The sequence below is a fragment of the Diabrotica undecimpunctata genome, chromosome 7 (genome assembly GCF_040954645.1).
Source record: "Diabrotica undecimpunctata isolate CICGRU chromosome 7, icDiaUnde3, whole genome shotgun sequence".
Taxonomy (NCBI): domain Eukaryota; kingdom Metazoa; phylum Arthropoda; class Insecta; order Coleoptera; family Chrysomelidae; genus Diabrotica; species Diabrotica undecimpunctata.
In genome coordinates, this window is record NC_092809.1 from 13,604,486 (window position 1) to 13,628,461 (window position 23,976).

Sequence of the window (23,976 nt, forward strand, 5' to 3'; positions counted from 1 at the left end):
CACTACATGACCAACCCATCGAAGTCTCTGAAGGTTAACGAATTCTGAGATCGGTGTCTATTTGAACAGTTGGTACAGTTGGTAAAGTTCATGGTTGTACCTGGATCTCCATACTCCGTTTTCGTTAATAGGTCCAAATATCTTTCTTAGGACTTTTCTTTCAAAGACTTCCAGCTTTCCTTTCGTGTCTTCTGTCATCACCTATGTCTCGCATCCATAACATACTATTGGTTTGATAATAGTTTTGTAAACCCTGATTTTCGATCTCCAGTGTGGGTTTTTGGAGCGGAACACATGGGCGAGTGAAAAGTAAGCTTTTTTCCCTTTACTATTCTTCTATGAGTTTCTGGTTCTTTTGTTTCATCCGTATTTAATGTAACTCCCAGATATGTGAAATTTTTTTACAGCTTCAATATCGTCCTCTAATTCAACTTTGCGTCTGTTTCCCCTAGCTCTTTCCTGTGTTAGTTTGTTTGTTTCTTCTGTCCCTATTTTTAATTGTGAATATATTTCTGCCGCCTCTTCTGTTCTATGGGACATGATGCTAATATCATCGGCATAGGCGGCAATCTGTATTGATTTATTTATTTATTTAATTACCATGTTCGTGGAATATTTTATCGGAAACGGCAAGATATCATATTTATTCCCAAATACTTCTTTCCAATTATTACAAGTACTTTTTGCTGTAGAAGCAACTTCTTCATTTTCAATTATACCAACATGATTATTAACCCAAAACATTTTTTTGTTTACTTTACGAACCATATTTTGTTCCCAACTACTTCTTTCCCATTATTACAAGTACTTTTTGCTGTAGAAGCAACTTCTTCATTTTCAATTATACCAACATGATTATTAACCCAAACAACTATAACATTTTTTTGTTTACTTTACGAACCATATTTTGTTCCCAACTACTTCTTTCCCATTATTACAAGTACTTTTTGCTGTAGAAGCAACTTCTTTATTTTCAATTATACCAACATGATTATTAACCCAAACAACTATAACATTTTTTGTTTACTTTACGAACCATATTTTGTGTTTACTTCCTAGTATGATCTGTCTTTGTCAACGTTCAAGGGGAGGTTCAGCAATTGTCTCTAATTCTGATTTGGAATTAGAGAGTATCACTACTCCCTTGTTTGGATTTTCAATACATCAATCGAATTATTTATAGCGTAGTCCTCTTCCCTAAAAATTGATATTCGATACTGCTTATTCGACTGGTCTCTTGGGTTATAAAACGTTTTTAATTTAATTGATCTTGTATCTCTATCAATATAAGTAACACTTATTTTTTAACTTACAGATACAGATACAGTCACAATGCCTGCTAGAGCACACGAAACTGAACGCCACGTAGGTATCAACATCAACGACGATGTCGTCATCACAGGTATATCCGGTCGTCTACCAGAAAGTAACAGCATCGAAGAATTCAAGCAACAACTCTTTGATGGCGTGGATTTGGTAACAGATGACGAGAGAAGATGGCCATCGGGTCTGTATGGACTACCAAGCAGAACCGGTAAAGTTAAAGACTTACAGTATTTTGACGCAACTTTCTTTGGAGTACATGCTAAACAAGCACATGTAATGGACCCACAACTTAGAATGTTGTTAGAATTGACGTACGAAGCAATGGTTGATGCAGGTATGAACCCCAGTGAGATGAAGGGCACAAAAACGGGTGTCTTCGTTGGGGTATCAGACAGTGAATCATCAGAGTTTTGGACACGAGACCCAGACCAAGTTAATGGTTACGGTTTAACTGGATGCTGTAGAGCTATGTTCCCTAATAGAATATCTTACACCTTCGATTTCAGCGGACCAAGTTACGCTGTAGATACAGCTTGCTCTAGTAGTTTATTTGCCTTCCAACAAGCAGTTACGGCTATTAAGACCGGACAATGCGATTCCGCTATAGTAGGAGGAGTAAATCTTTTATTAAAACCGACATCCTCTCTACAGTTCCACAGACTAAGTATGTTAAGTCCTCAAGGTATGTGTAAAGCTTTTGATGCCTCTGGTAATGGCTACGTACGGTCAGAAGCAGCCGTAGTAGTATTTCTTCAAAAATCTAGTGTGGCCAGAAGAGTTTACGCTACAGTTTTGGGCGCTAAAACAAACACAGACGGTAACAAAGAACAAGGTATTACTTTCCCATCAGGAAATATGCAAAACAAACTAATTCGTGAAGTTTATGAAGAAATTGGAATTAAACCTCACGAAGTCTCATATGTTGAAGCTCACGGTACTGGTACTAAAGTAGGAGATCCACAAGAAGTCAACTCCATTGCAGAATTTTTCTGTAGGGATCGTAAAGAACCGTTAATGATTGGATCAGTTAAAAGTAATATGGGTCATTCTGAACCAGCATCTGGTCTCTGCTCATTGGCAAAAATGGTAATCGCTATGGAATCAGGTATGATTCCCCAAAATTTACATTTCAAAAGTCCCAACAAGGATATTCCAGCATTAAATGATGGTCGTCTAAAAGTCGTAGCTAAAAATGAACCATGGAATGGAGGAATCGTAGCTGTAAATTCCTTTGGTTTTGGAGGTGCTAACGCTCATATCGTCTTAAAATCTAATCCCAAACCCAAAACCACATGGCCAGCAGGAGCAGTACCAAGAGTTGTAGGAGTTTCCGGACGTACAGAAGAAGCAGTGAACAGCTTCTTGAACAAAATTGAAGAACATAAAAACGATGAAGAATTTTTGGCACTTATTGATGAAGTCCATAGCAAGAACATCAACGGACATGCATACAGAGGTTATGCTGTTTTAAAAGATAATGCCGTTAAAGAAGTATCTCAACTTCCTTCAGAAGACAGGCCAATTGCTTTCGTATTTTCTGGTATGGGTTCCCAATGGTCTGGTATGGCAAAAGACTTAATGCAGCTCGATACTTTTAAAAACTCAATTAAAAGATGTTCTGATGCTCTAAAACCTCACGGAATTAATTTAGAAGACATTATTATCAGCGGAAGTGAAGCTACCTTCGATAACGTTTTGAATTCTTTTGTATCTATTGCCGCCATGCAAGTTGCTCTTACAGATGTCTTAAGAACTGTAGGAATTGAACCCGATGTCATCGTTGGACATTCCGTAGGAGAAGTTGGTAAGTCCGAATTTATAATATTACACCTTACTCAAAAATCACTGTTTCAATCAACTTATTTTACTGTCTATAGAAAACCTCATTTAATAACATATTATAACCACATAATTTCTAAATAATGGAACTTTTTTAGGTTGTGCTTATGCTGATGGAACTTTAACACCCGAACAAGCCATATTAGCCGCCTACTCAAGAGGTCGTGCTATCATAGAAAGTAAACTTATCCCAGGAGCTATGGCAGCAGTAGGACTATCATGGGAAGAAGCTAAACGTCGATGCCCTCCTGAGATCATTCCTGCCTGTCATAATAGTGAAGACAGCGTAACTATTTCAGGACCCAAAAACGCTGTCGATAAATTCGTCGCAGAACTTCAAGCCGAAAATATTTTCGCCAAAGGTGTTAAATCTTCTGGAATCGCTTTCCACAGCAAATACATTGCCGATGCAGCTCCAAAGCTACGCAAAGCTCTTGATGCCATCATTCCTAGTCCAAAACCAAGATCACCAAGGTGGATATCATCTTCAATTCCAGAATCTGCTTGGGGTACACCTTTGGCCCTACAAAGCTCATCTGCCTACCATGTTAATAACTTGCTCTCGCCTGTTCTATTCCACGAAGCTTTGCAGCACGTTCCAGAAAATGCAATTGCTATTGAAATTGCACCTACTGGACTTCTCCAAGCTATTTTGAAGAGAGCTTTAGGAGCTAAAGTTACCAACATTAGTCTTGTAAAACGAGGACATAGTGACAATATGGAATTCCTTTTGGCAGCTCTTGGAAAGTAAGTCTACTTACACAAAATAAGTATGAATCATATTTCCTAAGCAAATTCCTTATAACTTGGTAAAATACTTTGTTCTTGTCCTTTGTGAATGACAGTACTGCATGTAAAATTAACCTAAGTTTAATGTTCATTTGAACATATTTGCCATTTTAGCTCTAATATGATTTTTTTCATTAGATTTGGTCTGAAAATGTCTTTTTCTTCATAAATCGTTACTTTATTGATATAAATATTTTTTTAATAAACTATTTACAGATATTAAAATCCCTTGATTGGCAATATAGTAGCTTGAGAGTGTATATTTTCAGTGTATGTTTTTTTAAACTAAATAAATAGATTTCGAGAGTTAACTTATTTTTTTTTATTTTAGGATTTTTGCAGCTGGAGGCCAACCTCGTTTCGGAAATCTTTATCACCCTGTCAGCTTCCCAGTCGGTAAAGGTACTCCCATGATTAACTCCATGGTCCAATGGGATCACTCCATCGAGTGGTCCGTTGCTAATTTTGCTAGTAAAGGAAACAGATCTGGAGAGTTAGTTGTCGACATCGATCTTAGTAAAGAAGAAGATAAGTATCTTGAGGGACATACTATTGACGGCAGAGTTTTATTCCCAGCTACAGGATATTTGGTAAGTAAAAAAATAAGCCCAAAATGAGTGCAGTATTTTTTACGCAAGTTCTTTTGCAGACTCTTGTATGGAAAACTTTTGCTAAACTAAGGAACGAAGATTACGAACAGTTTCCAGTTATTCTAGAAAATGTCCAATTTCACCGAGCCACAATTATGCCCAAAGAAGGCTCAGTTAAGTTCCTGATTAACATCTTCGAGGGTACAGGAGAATTCGAACTCTGCGAAGGAGGTTCCGTTGCTGTATCTGGTAAAATATCAGTACCAGAAGATGTCAGTAAAGAAGTTCTCACTCTACCAAAACCTGTAGTTAAGAACGAGAAAGATGTGTTACCTCTGGAATCTCTTGACATATATAAGGAACTTAGACTCAGGGGATACGATTATGAAGGAATCTTTAGAGGTATCACTGAATCTGACAATCATGGTTTGGCTGGAAAACTTAGATGGGACAACAACTGGATTAGCTTTATTGACACCATGTTACAATTCTCCATTCTTGGACAAAGCACTAGAGAACTTTACCTGCCTACTAGGTTACAAAGAGCTGTTATTAACCCGAAAGAACATTTACAAGCAATTAAAGGCCTTTCAGAAGGAGAAAGTCTACCTGTTTACATGTACCGTAACATCGGTGTGATTAAATCTGCCGGTATTGAGCTACGTGGAATGAAAGCTAGTTTAGCTCCAAGACGTCAACAGGCCCAATCACCACCAAAACTAGAAAAGTATCAGTTTGTACCATACGAGAATAACCAACCTCTTATCGAGGACCCAGAAAAGAACAAAATTCAAGCTTTAACCGTGATCGCACAAACTATTATTGAAAACAGTTCTGGTGCTATGAAGATCAAAATTGCTGAAGTAGCGAATGACAAACCAGTTGAATCTATACTTGCTATTTCTATCAAAAATATTATAGAATCTGAACCTATGCTATCAACTGATGTTACTGTTGTTACATCCGGTCCAATTGATACCGAATCTTTGGAAGCAAATGATATTAAGCATGTTGTCCGAGATGTTACTTCATCACAAGTAGCACAAGACGTACATTTAGTTGTATTAAGTGATGTATTGATGTATAAACGAAAAGCTGTATTAGACAACGCAGTAGCATCACTTAAGGCAGGAGGTTTTGTATTAATAGAGGAACTTAAAGGATCTCCAGATATGTCAATACTTAGTGGTTTGGAATTAATAAGCAAACAAATAAGCGATTTGAAAGTATATTTACTTTTGCGTAAACCGATTACCGTGCCTGCTGATGCCACCGTTATTCAGGTTTCCGAAAACAACTTTAGTTGGGTAGAACCCTTAAAAGATGCTATGAAAAAGGCTGAAACCGATAATGGAAAGATATACATTTACGTTCAAGGAGAGGAACTTACTGGATTGGTCGGTATGATGAACTGTTTAAAACAAGAACCCGGTGGTTCTAACATGAGAGCTATTTTCATACAAGATACTAATGCACCCAAATTCACTATTGCCGGATACGAAAAACAACTTAGGAAGGATCTAGTGCACAACGTCTTAAGGAAAAAGGTTTGGGGATCATTTAGACACCTTGTACTTGAACATTATGAAGACAGCGGAAAACTTCAAGTAGAACATGCTTTTATTAACACTTTAACCAGAGGAGATTTGGCTAGCTTGAGATGGATCGAAGGACCTCTGGGATATTACAAGTGAGTTTTTATTATCTTAATCATTATAAGTTATAGCCTCTAAAACATTGCTGTCATTTATAAGCTTATATATTTCACTTGGAATTTCATCAAGACCTGTCGTTTTGCCAGGTTCCATATTCACGAAACTCCTTATATAAAATCTTATGTCTTGAATCTTATTTTAGGGATGATGAACCAAACGCTGAATTATGCAACGTATATTATGCTCCTCTAAACTTCCGTGACATTATGCTTGCCACAGGAAAATTGCCACCAGATGCACTTCCTGGTGATCTTGCTGGTCAAGATTGCATTCTCGGTTTAGAGTTTTCTGGACGTAACTCAAGTGGTAAACGTGTAATGGGAATGGTTGCAGCGAAGAGTTTAGCTACTACCGTTTTGGCCGATCCCGGTTTCTTATGGGAAGTTCCTGAAAAATGGAGCTTGGAAGAAGCCGCCACAATTCCTGTAGTTTACGGAACTGTAAGTAATCAACATAAATACTCTATATTCCAAAACTATGATAAATATGTTCTTTACAGAGCTACTATGCCCTTATAGTTAGAGGAGGTTTACAACCTGGAGAATCTCTTTTAGTCCATGCTGGTACCGGAGGTGTAGGACAAGCTTCAATTGCTATCGCTTTACACATGGGATGCGAAGTTTTTACAACTGTTAGTAGCCAAGCTAAACGTGACTTCCTAAAGAAGACTTTCCCACAACTCAAAGATGAGCACATTGGCAACTCCCGTGACACTAGCTTCGAACAAATGATTATGAACCAAACAAATGGTAGAGGAGTGGATTGCGTTTTGAACTCCTTGGCCGCTCATCAACTCCAAGCTTCTGTAAGATGTTTGGCAATTGGCGGTCGCTTCTTAGAAATTGGAAAAGTAGATCTTTCTAACAATTCTGCATTGGGAATGAGCATTTTCTTGAAGAACACTACTTTCCACGGAATTCTTCTTGACGCTCTCTTTGATTCAGACAGTCCTCAGAAGAAACAAGTATTTAAATTGGTGACTGAAGGAATTAAGAGCGGAGCTGTAAGACCACTTCCAAAGACTGTGTACAACGAACACCAAGTTGAACAAGCCTTTAGATACATGGCTTCAGGTAAACATATCGGTAAAGTTTTACTCCAAATAAGAGAAGAGGAATCTAAAACCGCCACTCGCCCAGTTGTTAAGACTGTCAGCGCTATTCCCAGAACATACATGGATCCTGAAAAGAGTTACATTTTGGTTGGAGGTCTTGGTGGATTTGGACTTGAATTAGCCAACTGGTTGGTTACTAGAGGCGCCAAGAAAATGGTTTTAACCTCGAGAAGTGGAATTAAAACTGGATACCAATCACTATGTATCAGAAGGTAGGTGCAACGTTTTTCTAATAAACAAATTTTGGAAATATATGCTAATCTTTGAGTTCATTCTTCTTCTTGTCCTTATTGTGCCATCTTCTAACGAAGGTTGGCAATCACTTCTTTAAATGCTTCACTATCTTTTGCAACGTGAAATATCTGTTCAACACTGAGGTTAGTTTAATCTCTGATACTTCTCAGCCAAGACTTCTCCTTTCTTCCTAAGCCTTTTGCATTTTCTTCCCTCTATTCTTCCTTGCATGACGACGTGCAGAAGAGAGTATTTATAGTTTCGAAGTATGTGGCCTAGATACGATCTTTTAATTGTATTCATAAGCTTTCTGTCATGTCCAACTCGGTTTTACACTTCTTCGTTCGAATGTCCCTAATTTTTTACAGATTGGGCTTTCAGAGTACAAGCTTCTTTCATTCTTATACCAAAAGTAAATCACCAATATTATATGTTTATATAACGACCTTTTTACTTTTAGATGGAGAGAAAAAGGTGTGAAGGTACTTGTTTCTACTGCTGATGCAACAACTGACAAAGGTGCCAGAAGGCTTCTTACAGAATCAAATGAATTAGGACCGGTTGGTGGAATCTTTAACTTGGCAGTTGTCTTGCGTGATGCAATGATGGAAAACCAATCTGAAGCTGACTTTAAGACGGTCTGCAAACCAAAAGTTGACGGCAGCAAAATGTTAGACACCGTTTCCAGAGAAATGGCCAACAATTTAGACTATTTTGTTAATTTCTCATCGGTTTCATGTGGACGTGGTAACGCTGGACAAGCTAACTACGGTCTAGCAAACTCTGCGATGGAACGTATTGTTGAAGCTAGACAGAATGTTGGTTTACCTGGTATTGCAATTCAGTGGGGAGCTATAGGCGATGTAGGGCTTATCCTAGAAACTATGGGAGGAAACGACACCGAAGTTGGAGGTACTTTACCTCAAAGAATGTCTTCTTGCTTAAATACAATGGATATTCTATTGCAACAACCTCATTCTGTTGTTGCGAGTATGGTTCTTGCTGACAAGCACAAGGGATCTGCAGGGGGTAGCCAAATCAGTCTTACCAGCGCCGTGGCTAACATTTTAGGTATTAAAGATCCCAATACTGTAGCACCTAGCAACACTTTAGCTGATCTTGGTATGGATTCCCTTATGGGTGCTGAAATTAAACAAACATTGGAAAGAAATTATGATTTAGTACTTAGCGCACAAGAAATTAGAGCTCTTACTTTCGGACGATTAATCGAATTGAGCGACGGAGGCGCTGTTCCTGTTGCTGCAGGTGAAAGCTCACCAGCTCAAGATAACAATGTACAGTTTGATAAGTCTGTAGATATAATGCCCAAAAAATCATTAGTTCAAATGAATAGTAAAGGTTTAGACAGCAAAAAGGCTCCAGTATTTGTAGTCCATCCAATTGAAGGAGTAGTAAACGCTCTCGAAAACTTGTCAAAGAACATCGAGATACCTGTTTACGGTCTGCAATGTACTGCTGAAACTCCTCTCACTTCAATCACCGACTTAGCCAAATATTACATTAGCTTGATCAAATCAGTTCAACCAAAAGGACCATACACAATTATTGGTTACTCCTTTGGTGCCAGTGTCGCTATAGAAATGGGAATTTTGTTAGAAAAGAGTAAGGAAAAAGTAGCTCTCTTATTGTTGGACGGATCTCACTCTTATGTTGCTACTCATACTGGAAAAGCGAAGAACACCAAGATCCAAGGAAACACAGTAGCGGAACAAAGTGAAGTGCTACTGTACTTTATCTTGCAATTCAAGGACATCGATCAGCAAAAGGTATGTTATATTTTATATCTTTACCTTTAAACCTTTTTACTGTTCTGTCTTGTAATCTTTCCAATCCACTCACTAAAGGTTTTTAATAAAAAAGTCAATTGAAAACTTTGGCCTCACTTGTAATCTTATTTATTATCGATGTTCTAAGTTGATGTTTGATTTTAGCTTTTCGGCGAACTTATGGGCCTGAAATCGTGGGAAGAAAGACTTGATAAGGCAACCTCAATCGTCGCCGAAGTAACACAATACAAGAAAGAAGATATTGCTGATGCCGCAACTAGTTTCTACGGCAAACTGGCAGCTGCTGACAAGTATGTTCCAAGCGGAAAATTCAACGGAAAAGTGACTTTAGTTAAAGCTATTGACAACTATGTTCAAATGGGAGAAGATTACGGCCTATCAGAGGTAAGCATTCTATTTTTCTTATTACATTAAAATTTGCAATCTTATTGGTATTTTCACCTCAAATGGGAAAAGTATCTAATAAAAATACGACAAAAATTAAGTATAGAAAGTATTAAATGGATATAGAGTAGTATTACCTCCATATTCGCCTTCCTCAAATTACCTGTAGGCGAGGAAACGAAGCATGTTCAACCTACCAATGTTCTGCAGCAAGAGAACCGCTTTTTGCATTGGATTCGGGAAAGTATCAGAAAACTTTCAATAAGCTTAAAAATTCTAAACAAACTAAAGACTATATTTGCCTGTTCGTATACTTTACCACTTTGTACTTAGAACTTGTATCTGAACTTAGTACAAAAGTAATTTTAGCCTCATTCTGACGTTTTATAACACGTCGAGGACGTTGCTCTGTTGTCTATTCTGACCTGTGATCTTGATATTATCAAATGCATTTTTTTTTTATAAACGTCCTTTGCTATCTGAAAATTTTTTAGCAGCTTGGGAAGTGGAAGTTGCTGGCTCTGACTGTTTCATTAACTCATAAAACTGAAGAGCTTTTTCCTTGATTAAATAACCACTTACAGGAATTCTTCTTTGAATTAGTTCCTCAATCCAAATTGCGATGGCGATTTCTGTTCTTTCTAATAAAACAATCACTTGAGTAAGATGAAAATTTGGCGCTTCATTTTGTACCCGAAATTTTAGATTTTCTTATAGCAACTTCTTTCTTCTTAATAATTACTCTTACAGTTGATTCGCCTAAATTAAAATGTTTTCCAATTGCCGTAGATCCTTCTCCTTTTCCTAAGCGATCAAAAATTCCAATTTTCGTTTCCAACGACATTGATTGTCTTTGATACTTTTTTTTCCATTGGGTCAAATAAAATCTTAAAAAAACAAATAAAAAAAATTAGACTTACGATATTGAGATGGCAAAACCCTTTTCTAATGAAAAATAAAACTTTACGAAAAATAAATAGAAAGCGGATAATCTATTATAGCCAAAAACGGTTTTTGGAAGAGCCACAGAAAATTCTGTAAGAAATAAATAAAAAGTTATAAAAATTACCCACGTAGTAAAACTGTCTAAAAGATATACATTAAAAAATCATTTTGGAAAAACACTACCAGGAAATATTTATAACCGGGTCATGTAATTAAACATAATATGTGAATAATGATCATCTATGTATCTACATTCGACGTTAAAAAATCTTTTCGGCAAAACACTAGCAGGAAATATTTAATTACTTCATAGATATACTCAAAAACATGTTTATTATAAAGCAGAAAAACCAGATCCCTTCCGATTGGAAATGTACCTGAAAATACAAAAATTAGTCAAGGAAGTCAGCTGGATCTGAACAAAGGAAACGTTAGAAATTTACTTTCAAATTGTTATATTTTGAGAAATTCCTTAGCACGACACAATACCACGAATAAACTAACTTTGTTACATATAAGAATTTCTACAAGAAATATAAAAAAGGGGCAAATAATGAGAATGCATTCGATAAGGGGCTGTCATTCATCATGAAATTAAAAATTGACCTAATTGATCAGGTCGCCCATCTTTCATTTTAACTAAAGCGATGCCTTCTAGATGACCGAAGCTACAGAGGCGCTACCGCTGACTCAGGCCATTATCTTGAACGAATAAAACTAGGCACAAGGAGCCTAATTTTCTGGATTATTATCAAAGTGAGGCCTATAAGGTCAAAATTGGACGAGATCTTCGTATTAAGACAGACCTTTGAAAAACAAGGGAATTTTATATAGACTTCTTTCACATATTTGTATTAGGAATTCCTTTCAAACTAATATTTATTTTATTTATTTATTTATTTATTTACTTATTAAAACTTACAAACACCACCTAGGTAGTAATTACATGTAAGAGTGCTAATTACTTGGTATAACAATATACACACAAGTACAAAATAAAAACACAGAAAGTAAACACATTAAAAAAAAAGACACAAGTTAATAAAATTTTAAAATTGAGTCCATTACTTATCTATTCATAACATTTTTAATATCCCTTACACTACAGTTAAAGAGGTCTACATCATAGATCTTTATTAACGCATTACACTGATATGGCATATAGTTTATTATTGCACAAGAATTATATGGACTACAAGAAAATAGGTCATTACTGTTTACCATTAGGTTGACCTTTGCCACATGAAACCTAATAAATTTGATCAAACCACATGTCTTATATTTAACATTGTTAATAATATTATGAATAAACATAACACAATGCATATTTCTACTTTGCTCTAATGACTGCAAGCCAAATATTTGAAGTAACTCTTTGATGGCGTAATGTGATTATACACATTGTATTTCTTAAGGTATAAATACCTTACAATTCTTTTTAGTACCTTTTCTATATGATTAATATGAACTTTGGCTTCAGGAGTCCATACCACTGATGCATATTCCAAGTTTGGTCTGACTAAAGCGTTATATAGTCTAATGGTTGTGTTTATACTAAAGTGTTTGGAATTTCTTATTACAAATCCCAATATTTTGTAGACGAATATTTATATAGTGTTCATTAAATTTCATGTTAGCCTGTAGGTATATTCCCAGATCTTTACATTTGGTTTTCCAGATACTACACAATTGTCAATTCTATAATAATTTTGAATGTAGTCGATTTTGCGAGTAAAAAAAATGACTCCACACTTCTTAATATTCAAGATCATATTGTTGTCCCTAAACCATTCTACAACTGAGGTCAGGTCCTCCTGTAGTAACTGACAATCATTTGGAGTATGTATAGTCTTAAAAAGCTTAAAATCATCAGCATAGATCAACTAGAAGAAAATTTAAGAGATTGTGGTAGTGAGTTGACAAAAATTATGAAAAACAAAGGCCCTAAGGTGCTCCCTTGGGGGACACCAGATGTAGCCTGAAATTTATCTGAAAAACACCTATCAATTTTGACTCGTTGAAACCTTGATTCCACATACGATTTTATAAATGTACAAGCATCATGCGAAAAACCAAACTCATTCAATCTCGATAAAAGAATGCCATGGTCAACCATATCAAATGCCTTTGAGCAGTCAGTCATTATTAAATGTAATTGGAGTTTCTTATTAATTGCCTCACTAGCAAAATTAGACAGAATGCACAGATTACTAGTTGTGGATAACCCAGGCAAGAAACCATGTTGTTCTGGAGCAAATAGAGAATAGATTCAAATATTTTAGTCAGGGAATTAAGGATACTTATAGGACGATAGTCTTCTATATTGTTTCTATTACCTGATTTAAAAACTGGAGTAATGGTAGCCTCTTTGAGTTTGTCTGGAAAGGTGTTAGTTTTAAGAGATAGATTAAATAGATGTGATAATGGTTTTTGAAATATATAAGAACATCCTTTAAAGATATAGGCAGGGATATTATCACTACTAGTGGCCTTTTTTGGCTTTAATTTTTTTATACTAACTGAATAGTCATAATAACTGAAAAGTTAAAAGATCCCTGTGAACTACCCTGATGTGTGGATGATACCTGATAAATTGAGCTAAAATGCTGAGAGAACGCCATGGCAATATCCTGAGGGCCTGTATATGTATGATCATTTAAAGATATCTCGTGAGGAAAACCGCTGGTTTGTCTCCTACTTCTTATGAATGTCCAAAACCTATTTGGGTCATGCAAAATGTTATCTTCAATATTATTTTGATGCTGCATAAATTCATTTTTGATTTGCTTTTTCATAGTATTTCTAAGACTCTTGAATTTATTGTTATCGACAGCACTAGATTTCCCTATTTTTATATGTTTGCTTACTTTGTTTTTTTTTTGTCTGATTTTTTTAATAGGGTCTATACTAAAATAAGCTGGATATTTCTGTTTTTGTCTATTTTTAATAATTTTCTTTGGGATGGCTTGATCAATGCAGTCATACAATTTATCGTAAAATTGATTAATACAATCTGTAGCAGTTAAATATTCATAAAGATGAAATGTCAAAACTTACATCTAAAGTAAAAATTCAAAATAGCTACGCTGGATCCGAGAACCCGACAGAATTCTTGAATGTAACACCAAGAGGAACCTGTCTAGCAAGTTTCTAAACTTCAGGCCTCTAGAACCTTCATAAGAATATGTGAAGAAAGCCTATTGAAACCAAATTTCCATACACCAAGAGGAACCCAAGCTTTAAAGACTTTAGAGAATTTTTCCATCAAAAAGAAAGTATATGAGAGTAAAAAACTATTGACCTCAAATTCAGTAGCGTTCTTCTGTATACCAAGAAGATTCTACGTACTAAGTTTCAAGCCACCGAAACTTCCTGCAAAAGTTTCGCACAGACTGAGTGAGAGACAGATGAATAACGACATAATTTCAGAATAAGTACCTTTCAAATAAATAAATAAATGAGTAGAGCAAAAAATCAAGAAGAAAGGGAAGATAAAATAAACACAAAACATTAAAATTAAATATGGTAACACTATTACTTTCAACAGAATAGTATGAATACTGACATAATGAATAAATATGATACAATTTGTTCTAAAAATATGTTAAATATTATGTATGTTATATTAACATTAATTTGTTGTTTCAGGTATGCACACAAAAGGTAGCTATCGAGTCATTGAAAGGCAACCACCGAAGCATATTAGTAGGTAGCAGTGCAGAAAAAATAGCTAGTATTTTAAATAACATCGTCCAAGCGTGAAAATACTACTAACTCTTTTAATTATTTATCATTTACATATTTTTTGTGAATGTTTATTTTTTTGGGTCCAATTTTTGATAAGATTCTCATTTTTATTTATAGTTGTAAATAGTAGGTTAGTTTGTTTGAATATTTTGTAGTTAATTTATTGTTTAAACGTTGAAAAGTTACGTTGGAGAGTGAGTTTATTTTTGTATGTCTGTTTGTAACCAAAGAATTTGATTCACGACATTGATGGAACTCTGGTGATGGCGCAGGGTTTGTTGCTTGACCTTTTGCATCATCGTCACAGTTATTTTTCTGTTACATGTGATAAGAAATTAAGAAATTTAGATCATTAAAATATTTTGTTTTAATTCTGTACTTTCCTTTTCCTTATTCCATAACCGTTTCACAGAAATGTAACAACGTAATAATCCATTCACAAACCACTGACAACTAAAGGGAAAACAACTACAAGTATTCGATTTTCCATCCAGCCAAGACAGTGTTAAAAATGTATATAAAGGAGGTTCATTAGAGACTTTTACCAACAAAACCGATCATTCTTTTCTGCTCACAAATTAATTACAAAACGAAGAATAAAATAACGAAAAGAAAGCGACAGAAAGACAAGAAATTAATATAGGAGGAGGAATATCTTAATAAAAAAACATCACAACTGTTAAAAACCATAGATGTGATGGGTAAATGATTAAAGACCATGCGGGCTCATGGTCTTTAATCATAAACGAAACAGCTAAGGTAGAATTCGATGGAAATAAATATCCATTTATTTTTCAAAAGCGGAGGCGAAAATATAATGTTAATCACAGGCTTTGTGATAAATAAAATGCTGCGAGATTTAATCGCTGAGTTTAAACTCATTCCAGAGAGAATATGTTAAGAATAAGGGGAAAATACCAAAAAGAACATTTATGAACATACATGCATCGAGTGAAGGGAAACACATAGAAATAAAGGAAGACTTATATAATCAAATAGATACAGTATTCGAAAATATTCTCAAATACGATGTGAAAATAATGCTAGGTGATTCTTATGCAAAAATAGGAAAAGAAGAAATATACGTACCCACATAGGAAAACATAGTCTGTATGAAGTGAAGAACGAATATGGTCACTTTCTAACAGATTTAGCACAACAAAGAACTATGATTATTTAAGCACGTACTACCAATACGAAATAAACCAAATCAATCATGTGCTCGTCGAAAAAGACATGGCAAAATATATAAGAACAGAAGACTCGACAAGAGAAGAAGTGTCAAGTGCCATCCTAAGGCTTCTTTCAGACGGACGACATTTTGTCGTAGTCGTGTACGGCAACGATATCGTGTATAGCAGTTAACTCATTGATTAAATGTAAACTTTCACACGACGCGATTTAAAATCGTAGTCGTACACGACTGTCGTAGTACCCCGGCGGGATCACTGCGTCGACACGATGTCGTGGTCGTGAACGACTGCAGTGGTACAAGCAAGTCCATTCTAGTTTTCACACTTGTCGTGAGTAGGCGAAAAAATCGCGATTTATTCTAAACAGTGGTAGTGAATTTAGATTTAAAAATATTTGTTAAATATTTAATTAAAAAAATCTTCTCTTCTTCTTCTTCTTCTTTTTATATAGACATGACTCTGTCTGTTTTTCAATGTGCCTCCAGTAAGTTGTCATTCCATCGTTTGCGTGGTCTTCCTAGTGATCGTCTTCCTATTGGGGAACCGTCTCTTGCCGTCTTTACTACTCTATTTGTTGTCATTCGGCTTATATGATCGTTCCATTCTACTCTTCTATTTTTTTTTGGTGATGGTCTTACCATCAATTTTTCTAAGTGTTTTCATCTCTGCTGTTTCTAACATCCTTTTTGTCCTCTCTGTGTCAGGTCTTGTTTCTGTCGCGTATGTCATTATTGGTCTGATGATTTTGTAAATTCTGCCTTTAGTTTCTTTCCCGATATTTTTATTTCTCCATATTGTTTCGTTTAGGCAGCCTGCGGATCTGTTTGCTCTATTCACTTGATCTTCCACTTCGGTTTCAAGCTTTCCGTAGCTAGATAATGTGATGCCTAGATATTTAAACTCCATCACTTGTTCTAAGATCTGACCTTCCAGCTCCAATTTACATCTTAGTAAATTTGCTGTTATAACCATGCATTTTGTCTTTGTTGGGGAAATTAACATGTTAAATTTTGTGGCGGTTATATTAAATTGGTGCAGCATACGTTGTAAATCATCTTCACTTTGAAAGAGTAGTATTACGTCTTCTGCATAGCAGATTATTTTAAGTTGTTTTTCTCCCATTTGGAATCCTTTTTTAGTTCTTACTTTTTTTATTATTTCATCCATAATCAGGTTGAACAATAGAGGACTCAGGGAATCTCCCTGTCTTATTCCATTGCCAGCTTCAATAGGGTCATGATGATTGATGAATAGATGATTTACAACATACGTTGTAAATCATCTTCACTTTGAGAGAGTAGTATTGCGTCTTCTGCATAGCAGAATATTTTAAGTTGTTTTTCTCCCATTTGGAATCCTTTTTTAGTTCTTACTTTTTTTATTATTTCATCCATAATCAGGTTGAACAATAGAGGACTCAGGCAATCTCCCTGTCTTATTCCATTGCCAGCTTCAATAGGGTCGGTTAGTTCTTCTTCTAGTTTTACTTTTATTGTGTTGTTTTGGTAGATATTTCTAGAGGTATGTCTCTTGCATTCAGTAAGTGGATAACGTCTTTTAACGTGACCCGGGCAAATGCCTTTTTAAGGTCCACGAAACATAGATATGCCGGTTTGTTGTATTCTAATGACTTCTCTTGCACTTGCCTCATTATAAATATAGCGTCGGTGCATGATCTTCCCGACCTAAAACCTTGTTGTTTTTCTGCTAGTGTTATCATTTCATTCAATTTATTTGTTATCACTTTGGTTGTTAATTTGAGTGTTGTGTTTAATAAATTAATTCCTCTGTAATTTTCCGGGTCCGATTTGTCTCCCTTTAGGATGCTTGATCTACATTCTTGAGGAATTCTGTTTTGTTCCATTATTTTTTGAATTAGTTTTAGTAGTTGTTTGGTCAGATCTGGTCCTCCGTACCTTAGGAGGACAACGAGAAAATGTCGTCCGTGTGAAACAAGCCAAACTTTTTTTCACGACACGACACTGCACGACAACGACAAAATGTCGTCTGTCTGAAAGAAGCCTAAAACTCCAAGACAATAAAGCCTCTGGAATTGATGACATCTGTTCGGAAATGTATAAAAAAGGTGGTGATCAACTTTTTGCAGCAATCCATAAACTAATAGTACTTATAGGGCAGAATGAATTGGTACCAGAAGAGTGGCTAAAGGGAATATGTATATTGCATAAAAAGGGTGATCAACTGGAATGTAAGAACTACAGAGGCATTACTCTCTTCGCATCTACGTATAAAATCTTCGGCAGTGTATTGTTTGAAAGACAAAACATTTTACAACGGATATTGTTGGTCAATATCAATGCGGATTTACTGCGGGAATGTCAACTACACATCAAATTCAAGCACATAGGCAGATTCTAGAAAAGTCACTAGAATATAACATAGACACACACTAACTTTTCGACACTTTCAAAGCAGCCTATGACAGTGTGAAAAGAACTGCATTATATAATGCAATGATAGACTTTGGGATCCAACCTAAGTTAGTTAAGTTGACCCAACTAACAATGCAAAACGTAATCTCATGTTAGAATTGAAGGAGAAAACTCTACGTTCTTTGACATTAATAATGGTCTTAGGACAGGAGGTCGCGCTGGCGTGTCTCTTCTGTAATATTGCCTTGGAAAAGGCAATCGGACAAATAAATATTAGAATGAATGGATTTTTAATAGATTGACGCAAATTCTCGCATTCGTTGATGATATAGTTAGAATGGGCAGAAGTTTGAGAGACATGGTGCAGTGTTTTACAAGGCTTGCGGACGTGGCAAGTGAATTAAAACTTGTTGTAAACTAGGAAAAAACCAAATATATGTTGGTTTCTAAAAACCCCCGAAATATCTAACAGAGAATTCAAATTAACAACAACAACAAGTTGCCAGGAATCGACAGAAGAGGCGACTTCTTTGCGAGCAGGCCAAGATCTACAACTGATTATCGAGTCACTTATGATGATGAAGATATTTATGAGATTTTTAAAAAAACTGTATTTTAATTAAATTTTTTTTGGGTGTTCACTCTACAAGTGAACAAATAGAGAAACCGTCCCTGGTTATGATACCCTCAGTGTGAATAAGGCATATTCTGGAATGTTTGGAATGCTTTGACTCATAGTTTTTAATGAAAATTGATATCATTAACCATCATACCTTACCATAACCGTCATAATATAACAAATATGAAATCAAGTAAGCTGTATTCTTTGGAACATATTGGAAATGTTTTGATACAAAAACAAAATGGAACCCAAACGTAACTTTTATTGCTTTACATACAGAACACAACTAATTAATTATGTTACCTGTATAACCTATATCACTGGAGTATAATAGACCTGAATTTCTGTGTCTGATGGACCTAAAGAAAGCGTTTGACAGAGTAAGACTCAAAAATGTAATCCATCTTCTGTATAATAGAGAAGTTTCCCTAAATATTATAAAAACTATCGAAAACATCTAACAAAACAACAAATGGAAGTCAGAATAGATGGACAACTTATCAGAAATAGGCAGAACCTATAGAAATATGCAGCGGAATAAGACAAGGGGATTCATTGAACCCCATGCTCTTCAATTTGATCATGGATGAAATCATCAAAAGCGTTAACAAAGGAAGAGGATACAGAATGGGAAACAAAGAAATAAAAATATTCTGTTACGCAGACGACACAATATTGATAGCCCAAGATGAAGATAGTCTGCAAAGACTGGTCCACAGATTTCACATAAGAGCAAATGAATTTAATATGACAATCCCATCTCAGAAAACTAAAACAATAGTAGTCAGCAAAGAACCAATCAGTTGTAAAATAGAAATTGATGGCATCAGTATTGTACAAGTAATTTAAATAAAATACCTGGGAATTACACTGTCTAGCTATGAAGACCTGAAAAAAGAAGTGAGAGATCAAGTACAACAAGCAAATAGACTGGCAGGATGCCTTAATAACACTATATGGCGAAACAGACACATTAAGACTAAGATGAAGTCAAGAATTTATAAAGCCAGTGTAAGACCAATAATGACACATGCCTGAGAGAAGTCATTAGAAGAAAATCAAAGAAAAGAAGAATATTATAATGCATAATATTCAAAATTTGGAAGGGAAAAATAATGAGAGTGAATGGGTGTCTGTGGGCTCCAAGGCTAATCGTCGTAGGGGATTTGTGGTTGGACGTGGATCTGACGGTTCCTAAATCAGCATCTCTGCATGTTACAAGATTGACTCCTAACACTAAACCCGAGAACTTAAGAAACAGATATAGAGACAAGTTTCCAGAAGTGACCTTCGAGTCTGTTGAGTCGAAACACCCATTTATTCCTCAATGAAGGTCACTGTTAACCAAGATAATTTCAGAAAGGTTTGGAATAGATAAGTGTGGCCTAGTGGTGCAGTAGTTTCCCGGTTTTTTATGAAGAGGAGGGTGCCGACAGAAAAATAAACGGACCCTCTCAATCAACACAAATAGTAAGTAATATAAACATTAATACACCAAAGAAACTGATGTCAATAGACTATCAAAATGTAAGTGGTATAAGAACCAAAACCAATACAATATATGCTGAAGCTCTAACTGAAAACTATGACATAATTACTCTTACTGATACATGGCTGAATGAAGGTATTTTTGATTCTGAACTTTTCGACAATAGGTACACAGTGTTTAGGAAAGATAGGTCAGACCATAGGCTGCGAGGTGGAGGAGTACTTTTAGCAATCAAAAATGAACTACCTTATGAACTTGATAATGTTACCTGTGATAGTGATTGTGTAATACAAGACAAATTTAAAAAACTTTATCCTTTATGTTTCCGTTGTGTATTTTATACCTAAAGCTGATGTTGTGATGTATGAAAATTATTTTAATTTGTTTGAGAATATTTTATTACCAAAAAACTCAAATGTGATGTTACTAGGAGATTTCAATTTACCCCATTTTAATGATAACAGCTTTTTGGATTGTCATAAAAATGTGCCGATGCAGCAGTTTCTTAATATTAACAACTTGCAACAAATAAATAATATTCCTAATTGTATGAATAGATTTTTAGATTTTGTTCTGACTAATATAGATGTTTGTACTGTGGCAAGGTCTGACTGTCCATTAGTGGCTGAAGATTCGTATCACCCCGCTCTCAACTTCAGTATCAGAGTAAGTGAAATAGCTGATTTACCAGACAACAAAAAGTATATACATATAACTATGCTCAAAGTAACTACTGGCATCTTTATCATTTAATTTTTTAGTTTAACTGGTCCTCATTATTCTTATATAAGGATATTAAAAATGTTTTTTATAGTCAAATGTACACCTTTTTAAATTATTATATTCCTAAAGCCAAAAAAGGGCCAGCAACTCTACTTCCAGCTTTCCAAACTGGTGCTCTCAAGATTTGATCCATAAAATTAAAAAGAAAAATATTCTGCATCGTTTGTGTTTAAATAAAGCCTAACTTATACAAACGTTCACTTGAAAACCATCTACTTGCCGACTCAAACAAATTCTGGACTTTCTTTAAGTCAAAATATAAGAATAGTGGAATTCCCATAGAAATAACATTAAAACAACTCCAAGTTTAATACACCTTTTGATATTGCGAGTGCCTTTGCTAAATATTTTGCATCAGTGTATGATACATCTGATTGCACATATTGTCATTCTCAAAGTACTGAGTGGGGTTCTTTTACCTTTAAATATATCACAGAATTAGATGTTGTAAATAGTATTAAAAAACTTATAATGTTTATATGTTATAATGTTTTTTATAGTCAAATGTACACCTTTTTAAATTATTATATTCCTAAAGCCAAAAAAGGGCCAGCAACTCTACTTCCAGCTTTCCAAACTGGTGCTCTCAAGATTTGATCCATAAAATTAAAAAGAAAAATATTCTGCATCGTTTGTGTTTAAATAAAGCCTAACTTATACAAACGTTCACTTGAAAACCATCTACTTGCCGACTCAAACAAATTCTGGACTTTCTTTAAGTCAAAATATAAGAATAGTGGAATTCCCATAGAAATGACATTAAAACAACTCCAAGTTTAATACACCTTTTGATATTGCGAGTGCCTTTGCTAAATATTTTGCATCAGTGTATGATACATCTGATTGCACATATTGTCATTCTCAAAGTACTGAGTGGGGTTCTTTTACCTTTAAATATATCACAGAATTAGATGTTGTAAATAGTATTAAAAAACTTATAACCCAAAAAATCTACAGGGCCTGATGAAATACCACCCTATATCTATAAGGGAATGGCCGAACCCTTGGCTAAACCTCTGGCGTTTTTGTTTAATATGTCGATTGAACAGGAATATTTTCCAGATATTTTAAAAGTGGCAACAATTTCTTCAATACATAAAAAAGATAAAAAAAAAATGACATTCAAAACTAAAGGCCTATCAGCCTATTAAATAGTATTGCTAAGATTTTTAAGAGTAAAATCAGCAAATTCCGGCATGGTTTTGTAAGAGACAAATCAACAGTAACTAATCTCTGTGTTCTCTCTGAACATATTGCTAAGGCTATTGAGGCAGGAGAACAGTTGGACGTTGTGTATACTGATTGCGAAAAAGCATTTGATAAGGTAAATCACTGTAATCTTTTAAATAAACTGACACAGTTTGGTTTCTCAATAAAAGCTTTTAATTTATTAAAATCTTATTTGTCAGATAGAAAGAATACAGTAAAAGTAGGTAATTGCTTTTCTCGCCAATATGTGTCATCCTCAGGAGTCCCACAGGGGAGCAAACTAGGACCATTGCTCTTTATTTTATTTATTAACGACTTGCCAGACTGTATTAAATCTTGTAATAGCTTAATGTATGCCGATGATTTTAAACTTTTTAAAACAATCTCTAATAAGAAAGATGCAGTCAAATTGCAAGATGATCTAAGATCAGTTATTTAATGGTTTAACAATTCAAAAATGACTTTTAATGTTAAAAAGTGTGCAGTAGTTTCATATACGCGAAAACTCAATAGTGTTATTGAAGATTATTATATTAATGATGATCGAGTTGAGAGAGTGAGTGTTATGAAGGATCTTGGAGTTAAATTCCAAATCAACATGTTCAATATACACTTTTATGAAATAACTAACAGAGCTTATCGTGCTTTTGGTTTTGTCAGTAGAAATACCAAAAATTTCAGAGTAAGCACAATTATAAAACTCTATAATGCCCTGGTGAGACCACATATGGAATATGCTTCAATCATCTGGTCTCCTACTGCATTTTAAAACTCTCAAAAATGTTGTATAAAATGTCTCCTAGAATTTAACGATTGTTCCACATCATTAACATTTCTATTTACCAACACATCAACATTTTCTACAAAATCATCATCACCATCATTATTTTCCCTTAAACCCAGATTGTAAGGTAATGGCTGTAGCACATATTATTGCAAGAGATGTATTTAATTTGGATTGTAGACCTTGTTGAAAACAAGTAAACTGTTTTTTTCAGGTTCCAAAATAGCTTTTCTACAATACAATATTTCTTGTTCTTATATGTGCACTATTGTATCTATTTTCTTAATCAATACCTAAAAATATACATATATACATACAGTGATTATACATACATATACACATACTGATTCTAAACATGCCAGTGGGGGTGGCTTCTATGATTGTATTATAATCAGTGTATAAGAGAGAAAGTTTTTAAGTTCAACAAAAATATCCATAATCTCCCTTCTATGACCAGAAAGAGCTACATACAATTCATTTAATGGAGCCTGCATAATGAAAATGTCTATTAACTGTACATTTGAAAAATGGGCAATCCCATATAGACGATTGCCCATTTTTCAGACTCGTTCCAGACGATTTTCTTCTACAATGTGATAAATAAACTCTAAAAATTCTTCAACTTCTTCATAGCAGTCTAACATTTTTTTATTGTAATTAGAAAAACTAAATAATATATATTGGAAGTGAATTGGAAAAAATTATTATTCAAACATAAACAAATAAAATTAGGTTAGAACCGATGTGAGGTTGTCCAATATTGATACTGGATTACCGCAAGGCCGAGATAAGCAACCAAAAAAGAAGATGTATTTGGTGACTTTTCTAGTAACTTTCTTGGGTGTGAATCTGTCTTTTTAGTTTACTCCTCCTGGCTAAAAAACAGAGTATATTAAAGAAATGAAATAGCAGACCCACGGTAATGTTCAATACACAATACCGATGGGTTCCGTTTGGCTAAGGACAGAGTACGATCCTCAATACGGAAATCTCTCTGTCCCGGATGACTCTG

General features: G+C 34.9%; 1 protein-coding gene across 1 annotated transcript in view; it reads left to right on the top strand.

Moving 5' to 3' along the window:
- FASN1 (Fatty acid synthase 1) overlaps nt 1-14,862 on the top strand; it is a 46,161-nt gene extending 31,299 nt beyond the window's left edge. The window contains exons 2-10 of the mRNA XM_072536747.1: nt 1,316-3,130; nt 3,264-3,912; nt 4,286-4,544; nt 4,604-6,234; nt 6,402-6,699; nt 6,759-7,585; nt 8,068-9,394; nt 9,560-9,799; nt 14,393-14,862. Of these exons, the coding sequence (XP_072392848.1) occupies nt 1,333-3,130; nt 3,264-3,912; nt 4,286-4,544; nt 4,604-6,234; nt 6,402-6,699; nt 6,759-7,585; nt 8,068-9,394; nt 9,560-9,799; nt 14,393-14,506 (7,143 nt within the window). The 5' untranslated portion in view covers nt 1,316-1,332 and the 3' untranslated portion in view covers nt 14,507-14,862. The remainder of the gene's footprint in view (nt 1-1,315; nt 3,131-3,263; nt 3,913-4,285; nt 4,545-4,603; nt 6,235-6,401; nt 6,700-6,758; nt 7,586-8,067; nt 9,395-9,559; nt 9,800-14,392) is intronic.
- The last annotated feature ends 9,114 nt before the right edge of the window (nt 14,863-23,976 follow it).